Genomic DNA, 22,310 nt, shown 5'->3' on the forward strand with positions numbered 1-22,310 from the left:
ATAAAGATGCTTCCTGTCGAAAGGATTCTACAGATTGAAGTCTCAGAGAGATAAAGCTGCTGCTGGGACAGGAATGTCAACCTCACTGATCACATTACCTTTTTTCCTGTTCCATCCATCTATCTAGTCATCTCAAGGACATGGGAAGATATCAGAATCTGGCAACCCAAACATTCCCATATTGACTAAAGGCCTGCACAGACTGTACAATTTCATCCAGTTTATGCCACGATTTTGCCATCATGGGCAAATGTTCTGGTCGTTAATGATTGTTGAAAGTCTTGGCTCGTTCAGTGTGACAGCTTCTAGGTCAGCCAATTAAGTACCACCAAGTGCGGTCGTAGACTTCGACCAGAGTTCTGTCTGTGTCTGAACTTTAGAGCCTTTATCGTGTAGTTTGGCTTGTGTTACGAGCTGATCCCGGTGACCGACCAATAGGCACTGAGTATGCACACACAAAAATATGATTATTGTGAATAGTCAGATCAATATAATAGTTTCATTTAAACGTTTACATGCTTTGCAAGAAGAACAATTTCCCTAATAATCTTGTTTACATGACACATCTGAAATCAGGCTATTTGATGGGATTTTAATAAATGCAAAGAATATTATTAAAACAAAAATCTTCTTTTGGGACATATCAAGTTTGTATATGAAGACTATTTCTAAGATGCATACTTTTTACAAACTCACTTCACTCACGTATGAGCATAGAGGGAGGCTTGCGCTACAGGTGCTGGCAAATGTGCAGATCAAATACACCTCTGCAGTTAACGTAGCCTACATTGGCTAACGTAGCCACGCAAGCCAATAGCAGAATGTGACGACAAAACTGAAGCAAATCGTACAATCTGGCCAGGTTGATATCCAGATTTGTATTTGGTAACATCGCACAGTGTGACATGCAATAAATGTCAAAGACTGAATCCGATGTTCAGTGTGGGAAGGCCTTCAGGCATTTAGCCAAAGATGTTTGTCTAGCCATTAGAGGCCCATACAGGTGAATCATTCAAGGCTGTAGAGAGGATTTCAGAATCTGTCAATCAAATGGTTTCTATACAGACTAAGGCATTTAGCCAAAGATGTTTGAACTGAACGTCTTGTCTAGCTTTCAGAAGCCCATACGGGCGAATCATTCTGTAACTTAAGGATCAGACATAACCTGAGGGAAGTCAACCAGCTCTCTGTTTCATATGATCTATGTCAGCCCTGAGGGGGGACTGACATTTAGATGCACTGGAACGACTTGGTGTGGCTTGGCGACGATACCCGCTAACGCTCGCGTTCCCTCGCCGTTGAGGAAGTTATGGGTCAGCCGTAAATCAGCTGTGACACGCCAGTAGGTGTGCCTCCTTTCCGGAAGGTAGACTTACAGCCTCGTGCCGCTGCCCGGAACCTTTAGGGAGGATTTAACGGGGGGGGTTCCACTCAGCCCCTGGGGAAATGCACCATTGACAAGCCAATTTGAGAAGCCGATAACGGCTAGCTCAAGTTCTATGTGCGTTTATGTGAGGCAGGCTAGACTGTTATTAGTGTCACTGAGAGGGTCATAGAGAGGTGAAAGAGAGGGAATTGCAATGGCAGTCTAGTAGTGCCCTGTGACTGTGTAAGGCCCATAGGGGAGTGTTGAGGAGACAGTGAGAGAGTGGAGGCAAGGTCTCACAGTGAGGTTCAGTGGAGCTGTAACTGTTAGCTACGGACCACACTTTAGCTTGGTAGCCTATCGTATGACTGTGTATGGGGTCATATGCTGCGCTGTTAGGGCCAGATGCACTAAGACTGGAATTCAATCAAACATGCAATTAACATTGTGACAACACCACATGAAAGAGGGTTACAGAGAACTTGCGGTAACTGAGTGGTTAAATGTGTCAGTACACTGTTATTACGTCAAAACAGATCTGATGCATATCTGATGCTCCTTGTCAATCAAAGACCTATTTGTGCTCTTATGAAGGAAGCCTTGTATTTAAGGTGCACAGCTTGAGCTTCCAGTCATCCACAACAAAATGGAGATCCAGACATAAAATATTATGGGTGGGAGAATAACTCTGTTTGTGCATGAGTGCATGAGTGCATGAGTGTGTGTGTGTGTGTGTCCTTTCGTACTCTCACTGTTAAATATGAAATATTAAAATCTGTCTGTCTGTGTGTGTCTACAGATTTTCCAGGTGGCCTACATCATAATCAAGGCAGCCAACTCCCCTCGTCCTGGTAACTGGGTGCTGGAGCGTTCAATGGACGGTGTGGAGTACACACCCTGGCAGTACTACGCCATCAGCGACACAGAATGTCTGACCCGCTACAACATCACCCCCCGCTTCGGACCCCCCACCTACAAACGAGACGACGAGGTCATCTGTACCTCCTACTACTCACGTCTCGTACCCCTGGAGCACGGAGAGGTAGTTATCTATTTATTTAAACTTTACATTACCACAGTGGTCTGAAACTCCCGGCCCGCAAGCCACATTGAGCTCATGAGCTGCACGTTGGTGACCCACAGGCTGAGAGTTTGAGACCACTGCTTTATTAGGTCTGGTTCAAGGCAGAGAATTAGATGAGAATGGGCTCTGTGCCCCCCCCTCTAGCACCTGTAGTCCAGACAGGGAGATGACTCAACCGTCCTTCCGATAATGAAAGCCTGCTTTCCCAGAGTTCTAGACGCCAGCCTGCTGGGCTAATGTCACTCTAGCCGAGGCAGAGCCGTAATGAACGTCTGTGGTTAGGATACTCTGTGGTTACTCACAGCCCCTGAGGGTGCATCTCAGTAGTTTAACAAGGTTAGGGAGACAAGGAGATGAAGCCACTTCAGACTATTGAAACGCACCCCAAAGCCCACAGTGAGATCCTTGATCGTGTCTTATATTGTTTAGCCCTGTGTTATATCGTTTGCCTGTGGTCTGACTGGCAAGTGATATGGGAGAAAAAATGACCGTAATGACGTATTTCAGTCAATATGTATGTGTGTTGTTCATTTTTGCCACTAGTCTTTCAATTTTTTTCTGCCCCATTCAGATCCACACGTCTTTGATCAACGGGCGGCCCAGTGCTGACCAACTGACCCCAGAGCTGCTAGACTTCACCTCAGCCCGCTACATCCGGCTGCGTCTGCAGAGGATTCGCACGCTCAACGCCGACCTCATGACCCTCAGCTACCGTGACCCTAAGGAGGTGGACCCCATCGTCACCAGACGGGTATGGCTAAAGCACTAGCACTAGCTTTCACTAACTGTTCTGTTTTCTGTTTAAATGCTATATTAAACCAAATTGGTCATTCATTCAAAATATGTGGTTTGTGCGTTTTGAAAAACGCTTAAAAAAAAATGTATTTTGCATTTTTATGGTTTTAACAAACATTAAATTCCGAGATATTTGCATCAGAATGTCTGAAGTATGAGTTTAGACATCAGTTGTCATCTCTCCAGGCAGATTTGAGTGTTCTAACTTCTGTCTTGTCATTCTAACTTGATTGGCATTGTGTTTCCTTCTGCAGTACTACTATTCCATCAAGGACATCTCAGTGGGCGGGATGTGCATCTGTTACGGCCACGCCCAGAGCTGCCCCTGGGACCCCGTTGCCATGGTAACTCCAGGCCGTCTTCAGTTTTGCCCGTTCAGACTCACACGGTGGCTGTCATTCAGCTTTTGTTTAGTGTAAAACTTATTTACTGCCTTTCACATATTGTGTGAGATGTTAAACATATCACATTTTGACTCAATTAAGCTCATTTTATCGGGATCATTGGTTCATTGCTGATTTGTTGTAATTGCTGTACACACTTATTCTAAAGAGTACTTTTATATCAATTTTATGCAAAGTATGGTAGTAATAAAAATATATTTGCCAAACAAATTGTTTTTATAAGTGAATTTAGTATTCCCAGCTCCCCCTATAGTCCCTGAAGGAATGGCACAGCCCAACATTTGCTCAGTTGAATTGGTTGCCTTCCTCATTAAGGGGGAATGTCACCTTAACAAGAGGATGAGAAAGCAAGCACTAATCCTGTGACCCTTCAACTTGCCACTTGGAAATGCACTCATATATTTCACACCAACGTACAGATGTAGGATCTTAATTTGACCTGCAATGCAGGAAATGTAAAACTTGAAGTATATTTGAAGTTTAAAAAGGCTTTCAAATTTCAGGCTTGATTTTTCCTTGCGAAAAAATTTATTAACCCCTACAAAAATGTCAATGAACCTATAATCCACATAATAATTCACATTTCCTGTTGCTGTAGGCTCAAATTAAGATCCTAGATCTGTAACACACAAACAACATGACATGATACGCATACAACACACAAGTGTCACTTCACACCTTGTATAGGACCAGCTATTTGTTTGACAAGGAAAAATGAGAAAATAATGTGTGTGTGTGTGTGTCCCACTCCCAGCTGGCAATAGGACTAGAGCATAAGCATTCAATCGGTCACTTCCTGTGGCTCCTCCTCACCTCTCTCTCTCTTTTGTCCTCTCAGAAGTTGCAGTGTGTGTGTGAGCACAATACGTGTGGGGAGAGCTGTAATGAGTGTTGCCCCGGCTACCACCAGGAACCGTGGCAACCGGGAACCCTCTCCAACGGCAACACATGCGAGAGTAAGCTGCAGTTGGTCTTTTTGGGCCTAAGGGGAAATAAGTTTAAACCTTATCTTAAGTAGAAGACCATACTGTGCATGTTGCCCTTGGTTTGTCACTTAGTAAATAAAGACATGGGAATTACATGCTGGATTTAGACTTGATTTAAATTGTGCCAGATAAAATAACGTTCACGCTTTTCAATTAAATCCACTTGCATGTCTCACTTATTCATTGACACACATGAAAGAGGTTTTTGTTTTCCATCCCTATGATGAATTCCATGAGACACTTTTGAAGTAATTCAAACATTTTAATATCAATAAATGTGAAGGAGAGTTAGTTAGCTACTATATGGGTTTTTACAAGCTTTTTATGTAAAGCTATGATCCATTATTGATGTGACTTGTTAAATCCAGTTCAATCAGTGTAGATGAAGGGGAGGAGACATGTTAAAGAAGTATTTTTAAGCCTTGAGACATGGATTGTGTATGTGTGCCATTCAGAGGGTGAATTTGAACAGAGTATGGTAGTAGGTGCCAGGTGCACCTGTTTGAGTGTGTCAAGAACTGCAACGCTGCTGGGTTTTTCACAACCCAACAGTTTCCTGTGTGTATCAAGAATGGTCCACCACCCAAAGGACATTTTATTTTTACATTTAATTAGGCAAGTCAGTTAAGAACAAATTCTTATTTACAAGGACGGCCCCTTGTTCAGGGGCAGAAGGACAGATTTTTACCTTGTCAGCTCAGGGATTCGATCCAGTAACCTTTTGGTTGCTAGCCCAACTGTCTAACCACTAGGCTACCTGCCACCCCATCTAGCTGATTGTGGGAAGCATTGCAGTCAACATGGGCCAGCATCCCTGTGGAACGCTTTCGACACCTTGTAGAGTCCATGCCCAGACGAATTGAGTCTGTTCTGAGGGCTAAGGGGGGTCAACTCAATATTAGGAAGGGGTTCTGAATGTTTTGTACACTCAGTGTATATTCTTAATATCAACTAACCTTTCACTACTCTCACATTAAAGGTATACTCAGCGATATGACATTGGTGCACAAAGTAAAAAGCATAGTGGGTCAATTTCCGCAACAACTAGGAGCGGTGAAGCGCGAAGCTAAACTTGTCAGCTGTTTTGGTCCCGTACCTACCAGGCTCTAACAGTGGGAAGCGCACCCATGCACATGTGCTGTGACTGTGTGAGAGCGAAGTCTGCAATTCCCTCATCGCAATATCTGAGTCTAGTTGTTATCTGACCTATTTAATATTCTCCTCCACTAGAATGTAACTGCCACAACAAGTCCGAGGACTGCTATTACAACCAAACTATGGACGACCACAAGATGAGCATGAACTCGCATGGTCACTTCCATGGCGGGGGTGTGTGTATCAATTGTACCCAGAACACGGCCGGTGTCAACTGTGAGACCTGCGCAGATGGCTTCTACAGACCCCACGAGGTACTGTCTCCTCACTGTCCCGTAATCCAATGCCCTCTTTGTGTCCCTATGGTCCCTGTAATCCAATCCATTAATATGGTACTTGTTTCCTGAGGACCCCCCTGGTCTTCCTTTGTGTCCCTATGGTCCCCGTTACCTGAGGACCCCCCTGGTCTTCCTTTGTGTCCCTATGGTCCCTGTTTCCTGAGGATCCCCCTGGTCTTCCTTTGTGTCCCTATGGTCCCTGTTTCCTGAGGATCCCCCTGGTCTTCCTTTGTGTCCCTGCCTAGTGGCGTGCGCCTTTCTGTGCACTGTTGTGTACATTCCTATTGTCTGTGATTGGACAATAAAATCAGTGTGTGTGTGTGTGTGTGTGTGTGTGTGTGTGTGTGTGTGTGTGTGTGTGTGTGTGTGTGTGTGTGTGTGGTCCTGATTACAAACACATTGTAGTTTTCAAAAAGAAACGAGGACCAAGTCACTTTTCATATAATTAATTAAAATGCCTTTATTTGTACGGCATGTTCAATAGAAACAATGTTTTAAAATGCCGAAACGTGTCAGATTTCTAAAACTTTGTTTCTATTGAACATGCCATACAAACAAAGGCATTTTAATTAATTATATAAAGAGTGCCTTGGTCCTCCTTTCTTTTTGATGACCAATTCACCCCTTTTACCAAAGAGCCCCTTCTGTCTACCAAAATGTACTATTGTGTACCTCAGTAGCGCTTCCCTTCCTCCTCTTTCTACATTGTAGTTTTGGTTCTGTAGCTCAACGAAAGATAATGGAGTTATTTGTTGCTGTGTCCTAGAATGACTGTAGAGAGGAACTGCATTAGTGTCATGGTCCTTGCTTGGATGGATGAATGGCGATTTATTCAACTTTTAATTTTAGTGTGTACCTTGTGTGGAATGTGAATGGTCATTGTGTATTTGTTTCCTCCTGGGTGTGCGTGTATATGTGTTTGTGTGTCTGTGTGTGTAGGTGTCGCCCTACAGTGAGAACCCATGTGTGGAGTGTGGCTGTGACATGAGGGGGTCTTTGACTCCTGCCTGCATCAGAGATGACAACCACGCCAAGCTGGAGAAAGGTACAAACACGGAACTGTACTGATTTTAATGTACTGTGACTGTGCTAACTGGACTATTCTAACTGTGCTGTATTGACTGTGCTAACTAGACTATGCTAACTGTGCTGTATTGACTTTGCTAACTAGACTATGCTAACTGTGCTGTATTGACTGTGCTAACTAGACTATGCTAACTGTGCTGTATTGACTTTGCTAACTAGACTATGCTAACTGTGCCGTATTGACTGTGCTAACTAGACTATGCTAACTGTGGTGTATTGACTGTGCTAATTGGTCAATGCTAACTGTGCTGTATTGACTGTGCTGTGCAGGTCTGAACCCAGGGCAGTGTCTGTGCAAAGAGGGCTTTGTGGGTGAGCGCTGTGAACGCTGTGCCTTTGGCTACAGGGACTTCCCCCTGTGTTCACGCTGTGAGTGCAGTCTGGAAGGCAGCCTCAACATCGACCCCTGCACAGAGTGCATCTGCAAGGTAACGCTGGGGTAATATAGGGTAACACGTGCATGATGAGTAACCTTGCCTGGAGACCTGAAGACTTGCGTTAGCTCCCTGAGCTAATGCCTAGGTTTTAGCTCAACAGGCTAAGACAGTCTTGTGCTCATTGTCCCTGAATGTTCCTACCAAACTAATGCCCCTGACCTGATCTTCTCCACTGTGTGTGTGTGACTTAGGAGAACGTGATGGGGGCCAACTGTGACCTGTGTAAGCAGGGTTTCTACAACCTGGAGGACCGTAACCCAGAGGGATGCACAGAGTGTTTCTGCTTCGGTGTGTCTGACGTGTGTGAGAGTTCACCATGGTCTCTGTTTCAGGTAACACACCGCAACTCCCACATCCAAATACACTCTCATTCACACATCCATTTAATTACTTAGTTGTTCCTTTGGACAAGGATATCCACAATATGCATCAACCAACTCCAATGGTTCCACATCGTTTTGTTGGGAGCCTTTAAACTCTTTGATACTGTAGAACTCAATAACACATAACCAGTAAATTGGATCGGCCTGTGATGTTCTCATGACACATTTCTCCTGGGCCCTAGACTGTTCACTCCAATGGATGGCTCCTTCCTACCCAAAGCGTCTCCATCTACACGGCGCCCCTCACTGATGACGACAACAACCTCATTGTCCCCAGCATCACCATGATCCAGTCGTACCGTTTTGTGTCTACCTGGGCCGCTCCGGAGGGTTTCCTGGGGAACAGGGTAAGCGTTTTGCTGACATACAGTATACTGTACCTATGCTACCAACGCTAAACTCTCACCTATGGAGTTCCCGTATTCCTTCTGAACTCAAAGTTGTCCGTCACAGTGAGATGTTCAGCTAGCTAATGACCCGCATGTATTAGCTTGGGACAAATTGATTTCACAATCCCCACAGGAGGGAGGAAATAGGCCTCTGTTCTCCCTATAGATTTATCTCTCTCTGTCTTTCTTGCTATTGTATTTCTCTCTTTTTCACTCTCCTCTCTCTCTTCTCTTTCTCTCCCTATCTCTCTTTTTCCACTCATCATTTGTAGTCCCCTTCTTCTTTCCTCCCACTGTGTGTTAATACAGGGCGCCCTGTAATTATAGTCAAGTAGGGTCGGGCACTTTATTAATCGCCAAATTAATGAGGTTCCATTCATTAGAACCCTGTCTTATGTGTTCTACTGTACCCATTAGTTCCTCCAGAGATTAGAATTAATTCATTAGAATTAGTCATTATTTCTGGCATGGACTTAATATCTGGAGGGAGGGAGAGAAAGATAGAGGCAGCAATTATCCCCGCGGGCCTGATTTTACTTCAATATTTAGTGTAACGAATTTCCACTATTGCATATTTGCTGTAGGTAATGTTTTCTTGAGTCTAACACTTTCTCTATTTTTACAATTTTCCCCTTTTTGTTTTTTTCCCATTGCTTTGTGAAGCTGACATCATACGGAGGGCTTTTAAACTACACTGTGGCCTATGATGTTTCTGTGGACAATGTGGACAATTCTCTGCCATCACAGTTTGATTTGATTATTGAGGTAAGTTAATATTGTGCTAACTAGATATGTATTCAACCTGGGTATGATATTAGCTGTGGAATGCAAGACTGTGAACCTAGTTTACAGTAAAAGAAACCCCTAGACCATTATAGATTTCATTACCATTATGGAATCACCCGAATCGCCCCTAAAAGTGTTGCTAACCGCCTTGTCTGGATGCGTCCCCAGGGGAACGGGAGGACCCTGCGCCAGTCGCCCCCCCAGCAGCTCTTCCTGACGCCCCTGCGGGAGCAGCTTGTTTCCGTGGAGCTCCTACCGCAGGGCTTCGTAGACCTACACACAGGCCAGAGGGTTGACAGGGACGAACTGATGACCGTACTGGCAGACTTGGCCGGACTGAGGATCAGAGGTCACCTCAATGCCAGCGCAGAGGGGGCACTCAGGTTGAGCACTGTATCTCTGGACACGGCAGACATCAGGTCTGCTAACCGAGTCCAGGCCCGGGACGTGGAGCAGTGTGAGTGCCCCTGGGGCTACTTGGGCACATCCTGTGAGGTAAACACCCAGGTCACGTGACAGTGGCCAGGTTGATACTGTTTACTACTGTATGTGTCTAGTCTAGTTAATGACTTGAGCTGTGTCAGCATCCATTGTAAAAGCAAAGCTCATTATGCATTTCAGATGGCTAAGTTAGCTAGAGTTAGAAGAGCAACAGTGTTGTGGGTTCGATTCTCACATAATCCACATATATTCAATACATGTGTTTACTATAGATCACTTCAGATAAACACAACTTGTAAATTATGTCATAGACTGAGTGTACAAAACATTAGGAACACCTTCTTCATATTGAGTTTCACTCCCCCATTTTGCCCTCAGAACAGCCACATGGACTTTACAAGTTGTAAAAAGTGTTCCACAGGGATGCTGGCCCATGTTGACTCCAATGCTTCCCACAGTCAAATTGGCTGGATGTCCTTTGGGTGGTGGACCATTCTTGATACAAATCGATGTGCCTGGCACCTATTACCATACCCCTTTCAAACGCACTAAAATCTTTTGTGATGCCCATTCACCCTCTGAATGGCAAACATTCACAATCCATGTCTCAATTGTCTCAAGGGTTAAAAATCTTTCTTTAACCTGTCTCCTCCCCTGATTGAAGTGGATTTAATAAGTGACATCAATAAGAGATCATAGCTTTGACCTGGATTCACCTGGTCAGTCTATGTCGTGTAAAGTTGTTAAAGTTTTGTATACTCAGTGTATGTGCCGCATAGTCTGAATACCTGTTCTTATTTTATGCAACTTTGGGTAAAAGTGAACGCAAAATGACGATGTTTCTCTCTGTGTTTGTAGTACTGTTCATCTGGATTCTATCGCGTGGGCGGGATCCTGTTCGGAGGTAACTGTCTCCAGTGTGAGTGTAATGACCACGCTACAGAATGTGACATCAACGGAGTCTGTCTGGTGAGTCTCACCTATCTGTCCCATGTCATGTTTAGACAGCAGGGGGCCAGAGACGTAGATATATGAGAAATAGATATACCATAAATGTATTCCATACATCTGTCAATGGAGTCTGTCCGGCGAGTCACCTCTCTGTCTAACGTCATGTTTAGACAGGGGCCAGAGACGTAGGAATATGACCCATAGATATCAGTGGAGGCTGCTGAGGGGAGGACGGCTCATAATAATGGCTGGAACAGAGCAAATGGAAACCATGTGTTTGATGTATTTGATACCATTCCACTAATTCCACTCCAGTGATTAAGACGAGCACGTTCTCCCCAATTAAGGTAACACCAACCTCCTGTGGTAGGTATGCCATACATCTATGGCTTGTTTGTGGGTTCTAAGCGTAATTGCATCTACTTCCACCACCATCTGTGTAAAATAAGGACATGGACACATCCAGCCGTTTATCTGACCCTAGCATCTGCTCTAGCTAACCTCTAAACTAGTTAGAGCTTCACTTCACAGCTAGAGGCTAAACCAATGAACAAAATCTCAGTATGAAGCTTCCTGGCTTGAGCTGTGTTTCTTGACAGCCACGTGATGGGTCACTGTTCTGGCTGCGTCTAAAATGGCTTCCTTATTTCCTATACAGCGTACAACTTTTGGCTAGAGCCGACCATCCTATTCCCTATACAGTGCACGACTTTATAGTGAACAGCGTGCGCAGTTTGGGCTCTGTTTCAAATTAATTCCTCCCCCTATTGGATGACAAGTTAATCCTGAGTAATGCTGTGTTAGGTGTTTAAATGGCGTGCGACAAAGCAATGATTATCCAATGGCTACTGCCAGGCATGCATTCTGTCAATATACAATGTAAATCAAAAGGCATGCTAAACCTAGTAGCTACTACGTTCAATTGAATAAGTGAAGATGATTCACTTTGATTCGGTTAGGTTTTAGCAGTTTGGTGCACTTAAAGGGATAGTTCACATTTCAAAGTTTTATCTTAGGGTGGTCATCCAAACAGTTTTTTTTAAGTTGAAAAAAATTAGCTCAAAAAGTGAGCTATCCCTTTACCATGGCAGTGGAGGTTTTATCCCAAGACATTGTGGTTGCTATGGAGTGTATGGCAGTGTAAGGGCATGTGTGTCAGAGCAGGGAGAAGTTTAATCGGGACACTGTTGCCTTAAATCATTCCCCAGGACTGTACCCACAATACCACTGGGCCCCACTGTAACCAATGCCTTCCCGGTTACTATGGCGACACCTCTGAGGGCACCCCGGAGGACTGCCAGAGATGTGCTTGCCCGCTGATAGTGGCGACGAACAAGTGAGTGACTGTGCCAACTCTGTGCCAATGTACCATTCATTCAGATTCTAGAAACCCTCTCCATGGCGATAGATAGGTCACGTGCGTGGGCGCTGGGTGGTGGAGAGTTTGGCCGTTACACACTGAGTGTACAAAACATTAGGAACATCTTCCTAAAATGTAGTTGCACCCCATGTTGCCCTCAGAACAGACTCAATATAGCTGGGCATGGACTACAAGGTGTCAAAAGCGTTCACCTGGATTCACCTGGTCAGTCTATGTCATGGAAAGAGCAGGTGTTCCTAATGTTATGTGCACTCAGTGTAGATTCTTATGTCAACAACAGAATGTTTCAACTGCCCCAGAGACTTTATTGTGTGAATAGATATGAAGCATAAACATAGTTGTGGAACAATTCTAGTGGTGGAGCTAAGAGGTGAGTTCTGCCCCCATACAAGATGAAATTCTTCAAGTTGAAGAAAAGCCCTATAGAAACACAAATCATAATCATAAAATCTGTAGCTCTTAGTGATACGTCATGTAGACTCCCCCTAACACTCCTGTCTTTTCACACTGCTGGTCTCTTCAGTTTCAGCCCCACCTGTCTCCTGGAGGGCCCTGTACAGGTGACATGTGACCAGTGCCAGCAGGGCTACACTGGGACTAAGTGTGAGAGGTATGTAGACCAAATGTTCTGAAACCTAATCTTCTCTGTTTGACCCTGTCTTCACTTCTTAGACCTATACTATATAATCAGAAATGTTTCACTTGTTGCTAAGTGCATATTAGTAATTACACTTAACAGTTTGCATGGAAAAATATGTATTATAAGTGAAACTCAGTTACAGTATACACCAATACTAGTCTCAACCATTTCATTAATCGTATGATTAAGTTTATTGTATTATGTGTTAATCTTCGAACTTTGACTTCTCCAGGTGTGCTAATGGTTACCATGGCGACCCGACGGTGGCAGGCAAGGAGTGTGTGCTGTGTGAGTGCAACGGAAACGTGGACCCCTGGGACCCGGGCCACTGTGACACCAGCAGCGGTGTGTGTCTGAAGTGTCACAGCCACACCAGCGGAGATGACTGTGAGAGGTGTGAGGACGGCTACTATGGTGACGCCATCACTGCCAAGAACTGCCAGGGTAACAGAGCTGTGATGATGTTTATTGTCCTTATAGACGATTCTTCCACAGATCCCATCACAGTTACAAATTTATTACAAGAAACATCCTTCACCTAGACGTGCAGTGCATCTACAATATGTACCAAATCAGGTCACAGATTACACAGTGAAAATAGACAGGAAATAGACACTTTTGCTTGTTTCTGATTAGCATTTAGTCACAGTGGAATGCTGAGTGAAGGACATGGCCAACCATTCACAGATTAAGTCTCAACTTTGACCTAGTTCTGCGTCGTCACGTGTCTGACCTGTTCCTAACAATAAGGTCTGTTATGGGTCAGGGCCTGTATTCTCTGAATAGAGGTGTGCTGATCTGGGATCGGGTCTTCCCTGACCATGTAATCTCATTCATTATGATCTAAAATTCTAAACTGATCCAAGATCAGCACTCCTATTCTGAGACACTTCGTGAATACAGACCTGTGACATGTTACCTTAGGCACTGGGAGGCCAAAGTTCAGGCTCAACCCTTGCCGGGATACAAACAATGATGTGTGTAAACCCTGGATTGCTAATGCTATGTATTTGCCAATGAGAGGCTTTGAAGCCACCGATCGGCCATTTTGGTACTCCCCAGAAGGAGCAGTCCTCCATAGGAATGAATGGAATTCTACAACATTTCAATTAAATGGGACAAAGGACAAAATTGCATGTATTTTTTATTGTAGTGGGGACAGTAACAGTAGTTTCAAATAATATACTTTAAGGAAAATGTTAATGTTTAGTTGACATAATATAATTTAAAAGTATGCATTAAGGTGTCTGTAATATAATAAACGTGTCAAAAACAAATGTAGACATTAATAAATTAATTTCTATAGCTTCCAAAATATTTTTTTACAATATTTTTTTACAGAGAGTTAAACAGCGCCCCCTGTAAGTCATCTAGTGTTTACATAAATAATTGGTTAAGATATGGTATGGGACCTGCCCTCTCAAGGCAGCTTATGAACAGTTTATGAAGTCTTATAAGAATGATGGTAATTATGCATCATTCCCAGACCTGGTTTTGTGACAATGTCTGCATACCACAACATTGAAAATGCATATATGTTATGAGAATAGGCACATAACATATGCTTCTACACCTGCATTGCTTGCTGTTTGGGGTTTTAGGCTGGGTTTCTGTACAGCACTTTGAGATATCAGCTGATGTAAGAAGGGCTATATAAATACATTTGATTTGATTTTGATTTGAATAGGAATGTAATGTTCATAGTGAGATATGTGATACTGGTAAAGGATTCAGTCAACACCTAGAATGGTGTTCATTTCACCTTCAAACATGGTCAAAAATATTGTGATAGATGTGCAATTTTACTTCAAATGTGTGTATTTCCTTCTTATGAAAGGCAACTGTAGGCAACTGCTCTTTATAATGGATAGAGTGACATCTAGGGGAATATCGTAATACTGCAAGTCAGCCTCCTTGCAGTAAACTTTCTAAAATATTTTCCATGTCTGCATAATGTCTATACTACATGAAAAAAACGGTATTTTATCATCAAAATGGCGCTTTGAGAATTGTATGATTATTTTAGGATATATCTCTCCACTTACCGGTATTATTTTCAACATAAAATTGGAAGAAGTGTCCTGATGTTAAACATGTACGTTAACGACTGTTTTACTCTTATTTCTCCCCCGTGTATAGCTTGCGGTTGCCATGGAAATGGGTCGTACTCAGCCATGTGTGACCTGCTCACTGGACAGTGTACCTGCAAACCCAACGTAGTGGGAGAGAAGTGTGACCAGTGTCAGGTATGTAGATTGTTTATCATTCTCTGTTTCATAATATATTCACAACTTCAAACTCACATACCATAGGGCCAAGAGTTTTTCTTACCAGAAAAAACAATTCTTCCTAGTTATGGTCTATGGTCACACCAAGATAAACTCCAGGCCCTTCCTTCCACCCTCCATTTTCTGTTTAATTCCACCCTATTCCCATACCTCTCCTTGCAATTAGTATTTGGAATTTGGAAAGGCATGCTAAGTTTCCAGCCCAGTCCATTGGAACGCTTAGTTCTCAGAGGGTGTCCAAGGTCTCCCGCTTCTTTCCTCCCTGCGTCCCGCTTCCCACACCCGCCTTCCAATAAAGCCCAGCTGGTCAAAATGCAGTCCAATGTTTTGGATATATTCATTAGCACGATCAGATTGTCTGTCTGCTCACACCCTGGCAAAGAGAGATAGGGAAGAGAGAGGGAGCGAGGGAATATGGGAAGGAGGGAGAGAGAGAGAGACAGACAGACAGACAGACAGACAGACAGACAGACAGACAGACAGACAGACAGACAGACAGACAGACAGACAGACAGAGGGATAATATTGTGTTGCTTATTTAGAGCAGAGTTGGTTTGTTTGGTTGGGGAGGGGTCTTTGGCTGGGGAAGGACTGTTCAAATGGAACCAAAAGGACTGTTCCAATGGAACCAAAAGGACTATTCCAATGGAACCAAAAGGACTGTTTAAATGGAACCAAAAGGACTGTTCAAATGGAACCAAAAGGACTGTTCAAATGGAACCAAAAGGACTGTTTAAATGGAACCAAAAGGACTGTTCAAATGGAACCAAAAGGACTGTTTAAATGGAACCAAAAGGACTGTTCCAATGGAACCAAAAGGTCTGTTTAAATGGAACCAAAAGGACTGTTCAAATGGAACCAAAAGGACTGTTTAAATGGAACCAAAAGGACTGTTCCAATGGAACCAAAAGGACTGTTTAAATGGAACCAAAAGGACTGTTCCAATGGAACCAAAAGGACTGTTCCAATGGAACCAAAAGGACTGTTCAAATGGAACCAAAAGGACTGTTTAAATGGAACCAAAAGCTCATGAATTTAGATCATATTTATCTAGGGAGAACAGCGAGCAGTCTTGGGCTTCTCTCTCTTTCAGTATGTTTTATTAATGTTTAACCCAATTGGGAATGTAGATATTGAAAGATGGGGAGGGAAGGTGGGGTAGCAGCTTCTCTCTAATCCCAGAATCAGATGCTCTGGCTGGTGTAAATTCTGACCCACGTCCTGGCATGGCTGTCTGGTTCCTGGTTCTCCGTTGGGTCTAATGTGGACTGAGAGTTGACAGCTTTGGCAGAGAGGACTGATAGAGACAGATGAAGCCCTCCGCCAGTAATATTAGAGGAGATGGGATATACTTTCTGCCTGTTCATGTTAGATGGTAACTGTGAGGTGATTGGTGACAGTGAGACCCTCTGCTGATAGTGATGATGTCATTGGACATGGAGAAGTATTACTTCTAGTGTCTCTTGGCATCCTGCGACATGCTCTCTATCAAGGATACAGATAGAGTAATACGCATATTTCTACAGATGTAGGATCTTAGTTTGTTACAGCAGGAAAATAATCCTGCAGCGCCAGGAAATGGGAATTATTATGTGGATTATAATTCATGGACTTTTTTGTAGGGGTTGCTACATTTTTTGTAAGGAAAAATCAAGTCTGAAGATCCTACATCTGTATGTCTGGATATATTTGAGGGAAAATCAAGAAGGTTCAGATGGTTAGCTGATGGAAGTTAGTAACAATTGGTATTTTCTTCTGTGTGTTTTCCAGGTGGGCTTCCACAGTCTTCTCAGTGGACAGGGGTGCAGAGACTGTAACTGTAGCCAATCAGGATCTGTGTCCACAGCATGTGAGGAGGAGGGGCGGTGCCAATGCATCCCAGGGGTGGCAGGGGACAAATGTGACCGCTGTTACCATGGTTACTTCAACTACCAGGACAGCGGGTGTACACGTAAGGCCACAGACTTTACCCAAACTTTAACAGACATATTCATTTGAGTTTCAATCTGATCTTCATTCTCTCTCTCTCTCTCTCTCTCTCTCTCTCTCTCTCTCTCTCTCTCTCTCTCTCTCTCTCTCTTTATTGCTCTCTCTCGCTCTCTGTATCTTTCTCTCTCTGTATTGCTCTCTCTCGCTCTCTGTATCTTTCTCTCTCTGTCTCTCTCTCTCTCTCTCTCTCTCTCTCTCTCTCTCTCTCTCTCTCTCTCTCTCTCTCTCTCTCTCTCGCTATCTTTCTCTCTCTCGGTTATTTTTCTCTCTTCTCCTCCATCAGAGTGTGAGTGTGCCCACACCCACGGAAACTGTAACGCGACGACAGGCAAGTGTATCTGTCCTCCCCACACCATAGGAGAGAAGTGTGAGTTGTGTGAGGAAGGTCACTGGGGTCACGACACTGTGGCAGGTTGTAAGGTAAAACACACCTCTATGAACACAACTTTATAAGCTTTATAAGCCTTTATAATGCCTACATATGCCTATGTATGTTCTTTTAAGGCCGACATAGATGCTTCATAAGTTATTAATGAGCACATTCATATCATAATAGGTGTTCATAAAAGCTCATCTTTGCCCCCCTTAGTCATGTGATTGCAGTGAGGCGGGCAGTTCTGCCACCCAGTGTGACCTCACCAATGGACAGTGCCTGTGCCGCCCTGATTTCGCCAGTGAGAAATGTGACCAGTGCACCATGGGCTACAGGGGCTACCCAGAATGCACGGCGTGCAACTGCAACATCAACGGCACCAGAGAGGAGTTCTGTGATAAGGAACTGGGCCTGTGCAGCTGTGAGGCCCCAGGGAACTGTGTGTGCAAGGTACTGCTACCGCTGGTAAAACTGGTTGAACAAACAAGCAGTAAACCCACATGGTGGATTATCATATCCGTTATGGCCTACGATAGTGTTTCGTTTTATTGTGTCCGTTCGAAGTATGCTTTAATTTATTGGTCTGTGGTTGCCAGGACAATGTGGGCGGAGGAGGCTGTGATGAGTGTAAGAAGGGATCCTTCGGTCTATCTGGTCCTAACCCGGCCGGCTGCAGCCCCTGTTTCTGTTTCGGAGTCTCCTCAGACTGCGAGGAGCTCGGTGGGATGGTCCGTGTACCGGTGAGTAAAGTCTATCAAAACTCAACTTGGAGTCTGTTCAGTGAGGTAAACGTTAAAGAAGGTTCAAATAGAAATGTATAATGTAGAACAGATATTATGGTCTGTCGGATAGAATAGTGAATCTTGTCAGCTCTATTCATTCTATTTCTATATGCTACGTTCTGAACATTTCTGGTCCCTGAATACAGCCCAGGATTCCTGTTTTAGTCCCGCCCATCTGCTTCCTCTACAGATGGGTGGCTATGCTAACAGGATAGAGAAACCGTCTGTCATTCTCTGAAGGGGTTGAGCAGCCTTCACTCCTCCACCTCTATATGAAATTACGGCACATTTTTCAAACAAAATACTTGTTCTTTCTTTTCTCGATTTGGGATGGTAATACCTTTGTTTGGTAATGCTCTTATATTCTTCAAATAACAAGCATTAATATAACAACTTGGCTTCTATTTGGCTGGATTATGTCAAAACCGTCTTCTCTGGTTTGTTCATAACCTTGTAGCCAATTAACCAACGGCATAAGTCAAATCTAAAGATTCATGCTTGGAGCCTGGTGTTTTTCCTGATAATGTGTCATGACCAGGAAGTTATCATCTACAAGTTATTTGGAAGTTGTAAGCTATTTGGTCAGGTCATCCAGACGATGTCTTGGTCCCTGCTCACAGTAACTAGTCAGCTGTAATCTATCTCTACTCTTCTCATCTGTGTCTAGATAAAAGTGTCTGTATCCTCATTATTCTTGAGTGAACTGAATGCTCCTAATTAGCTTCATTTTAATTGGGCACAATAAAGAGGAAATGAAATGCCCAGACAGATGCCTAAACAGGATGCCCATCTGTTGTGGACCGGCTGCTTAGTGATGCCACGTACGGTGCCTGCTGCTCGCAGCCTGGTGTGCCCGCTGGGTGCCCGACTCAAGGACGCACGTGCCCTGTGTACCATTTAGCGTGGGCACACGGAGGTTACACCCCTCCCCCCCCCCGGCCACCCAGGCAGAGGAATCTGAAAGGACCCCAGATGTAGCTAGCCGGGGCTATTTATTTCCTGGTACTAATTAGTGATAAGAGATGGCACAGCTGAGCTGGCGGCAGATCTACTTGTGAGGGTGTGAGGAGAAAGAGTGGTTCCTCACTGAGTGGGAAAAGTTTGCAATAAACTGAATGACACGATAGTGAGATCTCTTGATATGAAGAACTGTAGGAGAAGCATGTGTGTGTGTGTGTCTGTGTGTGTGTGTATGTCTATGCTCATGCATTTGTGTATATTTACTGGTCCATACAGATCACACTGGGGTCTGACCCAGAGCTGCTGCATGTGGTCAGTCAGAGTGACCCCCAGGGCAGTGTGGAAGGGGTCTACTACCAGGCCTCAGACATGCTGCTGGACACCAGGGAGACAGAAAACATCACACTGCCTGGACCCTACTACTGGAGGCTTCCAAAACACTACCAGGGAAATAAGGTGTGTATCTCAGACCTCTGTTACTTGTGTCTGTGCGAGAGCGATGCTGAATCATAAACATACACGTCTTATTCTCTGGTTAGTTGTTGTCGTATGGAGGGAAGCTGTCCTACATGGTGGCGTTCTATGCTCTGGACGGGGCCGGCCTGGCCAACTACGAGCCCCAGGTCCTGATGAGGGGGGGTCATCTGGGAAAGAAGGTCATCTACATCGATATGCCTGCCCCTGACAACAGGGTCAAAACCCGTCAGGACATCCCGCTGACCGAGGTAAGGAGGACACCAGAAACAATACCTAAAGCTGGACTGTGTTATCTGGCTGAGCTAAAGCCTACAAATTCTACCAATGAATTAATATAATTAAATCCACTTTGATTTCTCTTGATCAGCACAAGTGGAAGTATTTCAACTCTGTGTCAGAGAAAGCTGTGAGTCACTCTGACTTCTTGGCGGTCCTGAGCAACATCGAGTACATCACCATCAAGGCCTCGTATGGTACAGGGTTGCAGCAGAGCAGGTTAGCACACACACGCACACACGCACACACACACACGCGCACACGCACGCGCACATACACACGCGCGCGCACACACACACACACACACACACACGCGCGCACACACGCACGCGCACACACGCACGCACGCACACACACATGCGCACGCGCACACACACACACACACACTTATTTTTGTCTCTACGCTATAAAGTGACTATGATATCAATATTGTATTTGTCTTTCACTAGAATCTCCAATATCACCATGGATACGGCCCTCGAGGCGGAGGAGGGGTCAGAGGGTTTGGAGGTGGCATGTCTGATAGAGACCTGTGAGTGTCCAGCTGGCTACGCTGGACTGTCCTGCCAGGTCAGACAGATTTTCACCCCATTTATTATTTACTACTACTTACTACTGTGTTTTGAGTCGATTATTTCACTTCGCCTCTGTCGTCGGTGTGTGTTTGTGGTGTGTGTTTGTGGTGTGTGTAGGAGTGTGCCCCCGGCTACTACCGCCAACCAGTGACTGATCTGAACCTGCGGGGGAGGAGACCCCTGATCCAGCCCTGTGTGCCCTGCCAGTGTAACAACCACAGCCAAGCCTGTGACCTGGACACGGGAGAATGCCTGGGCTGCCAGCACAACACAGCAGGCGAGCACTGTAACGTGTGTGGCTCTGGGTATTATGGGAACGTGAAAGGCTCCGTCGGTGACTGCTCTCTGTGTGCCTGCCCCCTCAAAGAGAACAGGTACCTGTCTCACTCTCCTCACGTCGGTCGCGTGTTCTGATAAGTGACATGTTGAATTTGGAGTTGAAGCGATAATATCTCATTCCACATATATAGAATGTCTTTTGAAGAGATAGTCCAACTATTGATTTCACATTAGCACATATTCAATCTCATAAGATTTTTTTTATTTTCTTAGAATGCTGAAGCTGTTTGGCAATATTCTAGTTCAAGGGGGATTTAGTGAATGGGTATCCTCTGGTAATACAGACATTTTCCCAGCAGGGGGCAGTGAGGAGATATAGTTGTGTGTATAGCACTGTTTGACAGTGTATGTGTGTGTGTTGTGGTTTAGCTTCAGTCCAACCTGTGCAATGGAGGGAGTGATGGGAGACTTCCGCTGTAACGCCTGCAAGCCTGGTTATGAGGGACGCTACTGTGAGAGGTAAGAGAGAGTACTACACAGCTACTGTGGAGGTAAGAGAGAGTACTACACAGCTACTGTGGAGGTAAGAGAGAGTACTACACAGCTACTGTGGAGGTAAGAGAGAGTACTACACAGCTACTGTGGAGGTAAGAGAGAGTACTACACAGCTACTGTGGAGGTAAGAGAAGGTACTACACAGCTACTGTGGAGGTAAGAGAGAGTACTACACAGCTACTGTGGAGGTAAGAGAGAGTACTACACAGCTACTGTGGAGGTAAGAGAGAGTACTACACAGCTACTGTGGAGGTAAGAGAGAGTACTACACAGCTACTGTGGAGGTTAGAGAGAGTACTACACAGCTACTGTGGAGGTAAGAGAGAGTACTACACAGCTACTGTGGAGGTTAGAGAGAGTACTACACAGCTACTGTGGAGGTTAGAGAGAGTACTACACAGCTACTGTGGAGGTAAGAGAGAGTACTACACAGCTACTGTGGAGGTAAGAGAGAGTACTACACAGCTACTGTGGAGGTAAGAGAGAGTACTACACAGCTACTGTGGAGGTTAGAGAGAGTACTACACAGCTACTGTGGAGGTTAGAGAGAGTACTACACAGCTACTGTGGAGGTAAGAGAGAGTACTACACAGCTACTGTGGAGGTAAGAGAGAGTACTACACAGCTACTGTGAGAGGTAAGAGAGAGTACTACACAGCTACTGTGGAGGTTAGAGAGAGTACTACACAGCTACTGTGGAGGTAAGAGAGAGTACTACACAGCTACTGTGGAGGTAAGAGAGAGTACTACACAGCTACTGTGGAGGTTAGATATAGTACTACACAGCTACTGTGGAGGTTAGAGAGAGTACTACACAGCTACTGTGAGAGGTAAGAGAGAATACTACACAGCTACTGTGGAGGTAAGAGAGAGTACTACTCAGCTACTGTGGAGGTAAGAGAGAGTACTACACAGCACCTGTGGAGGTTAGAGAGAGTACTACACAGCTACTGTGGAGGTAAGAGAGAGTACTACACAGCTACTGTGGAGGTTCGAGAGAGTACTACGCAGCTACTGTGGAGGTTCGAGAGAGTACTACACAGCTACTGTGGAGGTAAGACAGAGTACTACACAGCTACTGTGGAGGTAAGAGAGAGTACTACACAGCTACTGTAGAGGTTAGAGAGAGTACTACACAGCTACTGTGGAGGTAAGAGAGAGTACTACACAGCTACTGTGGAGGTAAGAGAGAGT

General features: G+C 44.6%; 1 protein-coding gene and 1 non-coding gene across 2 annotated transcripts in view; both read left to right on the forward strand.

Annotated features, from left to right (window-relative positions):
* The window catches only part of lama1 (laminin, alpha 1), a 64,247-nt gene that overhangs the window by 16,272 nt on the left and 25,665 nt on the right, over positions 1 to 22,310 (forward strand). Inside the window, exons 4-29 of the mRNA XM_029755549.1 lie at positions 2,166 to 2,408; positions 3,022 to 3,201; positions 3,500 to 3,589; positions 4,488 to 4,605; positions 5,866 to 6,044; positions 7,008 to 7,113; positions 7,425 to 7,582; positions 7,783 to 7,923; positions 8,157 to 8,321; positions 9,027 to 9,128; positions 9,318 to 9,644; positions 10,449 to 10,559; positions 11,750 to 11,877; positions 12,446 to 12,532; positions 12,795 to 13,006; positions 14,702 to 14,808; positions 16,621 to 16,801; positions 17,123 to 17,259; positions 17,429 to 17,662; positions 17,809 to 17,952; positions 19,231 to 19,410; positions 19,494 to 19,679; positions 19,799 to 19,926; positions 20,157 to 20,277; positions 20,400 to 20,656; positions 20,991 to 21,080. Of these exons, the coding sequence (XP_029611409.1) occupies positions 2,166 to 2,408; positions 3,022 to 3,201; positions 3,500 to 3,589; positions 4,488 to 4,605; positions 5,866 to 6,044; positions 7,008 to 7,113; positions 7,425 to 7,582; positions 7,783 to 7,923; positions 8,157 to 8,321; positions 9,027 to 9,128; positions 9,318 to 9,644; positions 10,449 to 10,559; positions 11,750 to 11,877; positions 12,446 to 12,532; positions 12,795 to 13,006; positions 14,702 to 14,808; positions 16,621 to 16,801; positions 17,123 to 17,259; positions 17,429 to 17,662; positions 17,809 to 17,952; positions 19,231 to 19,410; positions 19,494 to 19,679; positions 19,799 to 19,926; positions 20,157 to 20,277; positions 20,400 to 20,656; positions 20,991 to 21,080 (4,112 nt within the window). The remainder of the gene's footprint in view (positions 1 to 2,165; positions 2,409 to 3,021; positions 3,202 to 3,499; positions 3,590 to 4,487; positions 4,606 to 5,865; positions 6,045 to 7,007; positions 7,114 to 7,424; positions 7,583 to 7,782; positions 7,924 to 8,156; positions 8,322 to 9,026; positions 9,129 to 9,317; positions 9,645 to 10,448; positions 10,560 to 11,749; positions 11,878 to 12,445; positions 12,533 to 12,794; positions 13,007 to 14,701; positions 14,809 to 16,620; positions 16,802 to 17,122; positions 17,260 to 17,428; positions 17,663 to 17,808; positions 17,953 to 19,230; positions 19,411 to 19,493; positions 19,680 to 19,798; positions 19,927 to 20,156; positions 20,278 to 20,399; positions 20,657 to 20,990; positions 21,081 to 22,310) is intronic.
* LOC115196497 (small nucleolar RNA SNORA29) lies at positions 18,147 to 18,289 on the forward strand. The gene has a single exon (XR_003878862.1). It is a non-coding gene; the product is annotated as a small nucleolar RNA SNORA29 (small nucleolar RNA).

The sequence above is a fragment of the Salmo trutta genome, chromosome 6 (assembly GCF_901001165.1).
Source record: "Salmo trutta chromosome 6, fSalTru1.1, whole genome shotgun sequence".
Classification (NCBI taxonomy): domain Eukaryota; kingdom Metazoa; phylum Chordata; class Actinopteri; order Salmoniformes; family Salmonidae; genus Salmo; species Salmo trutta.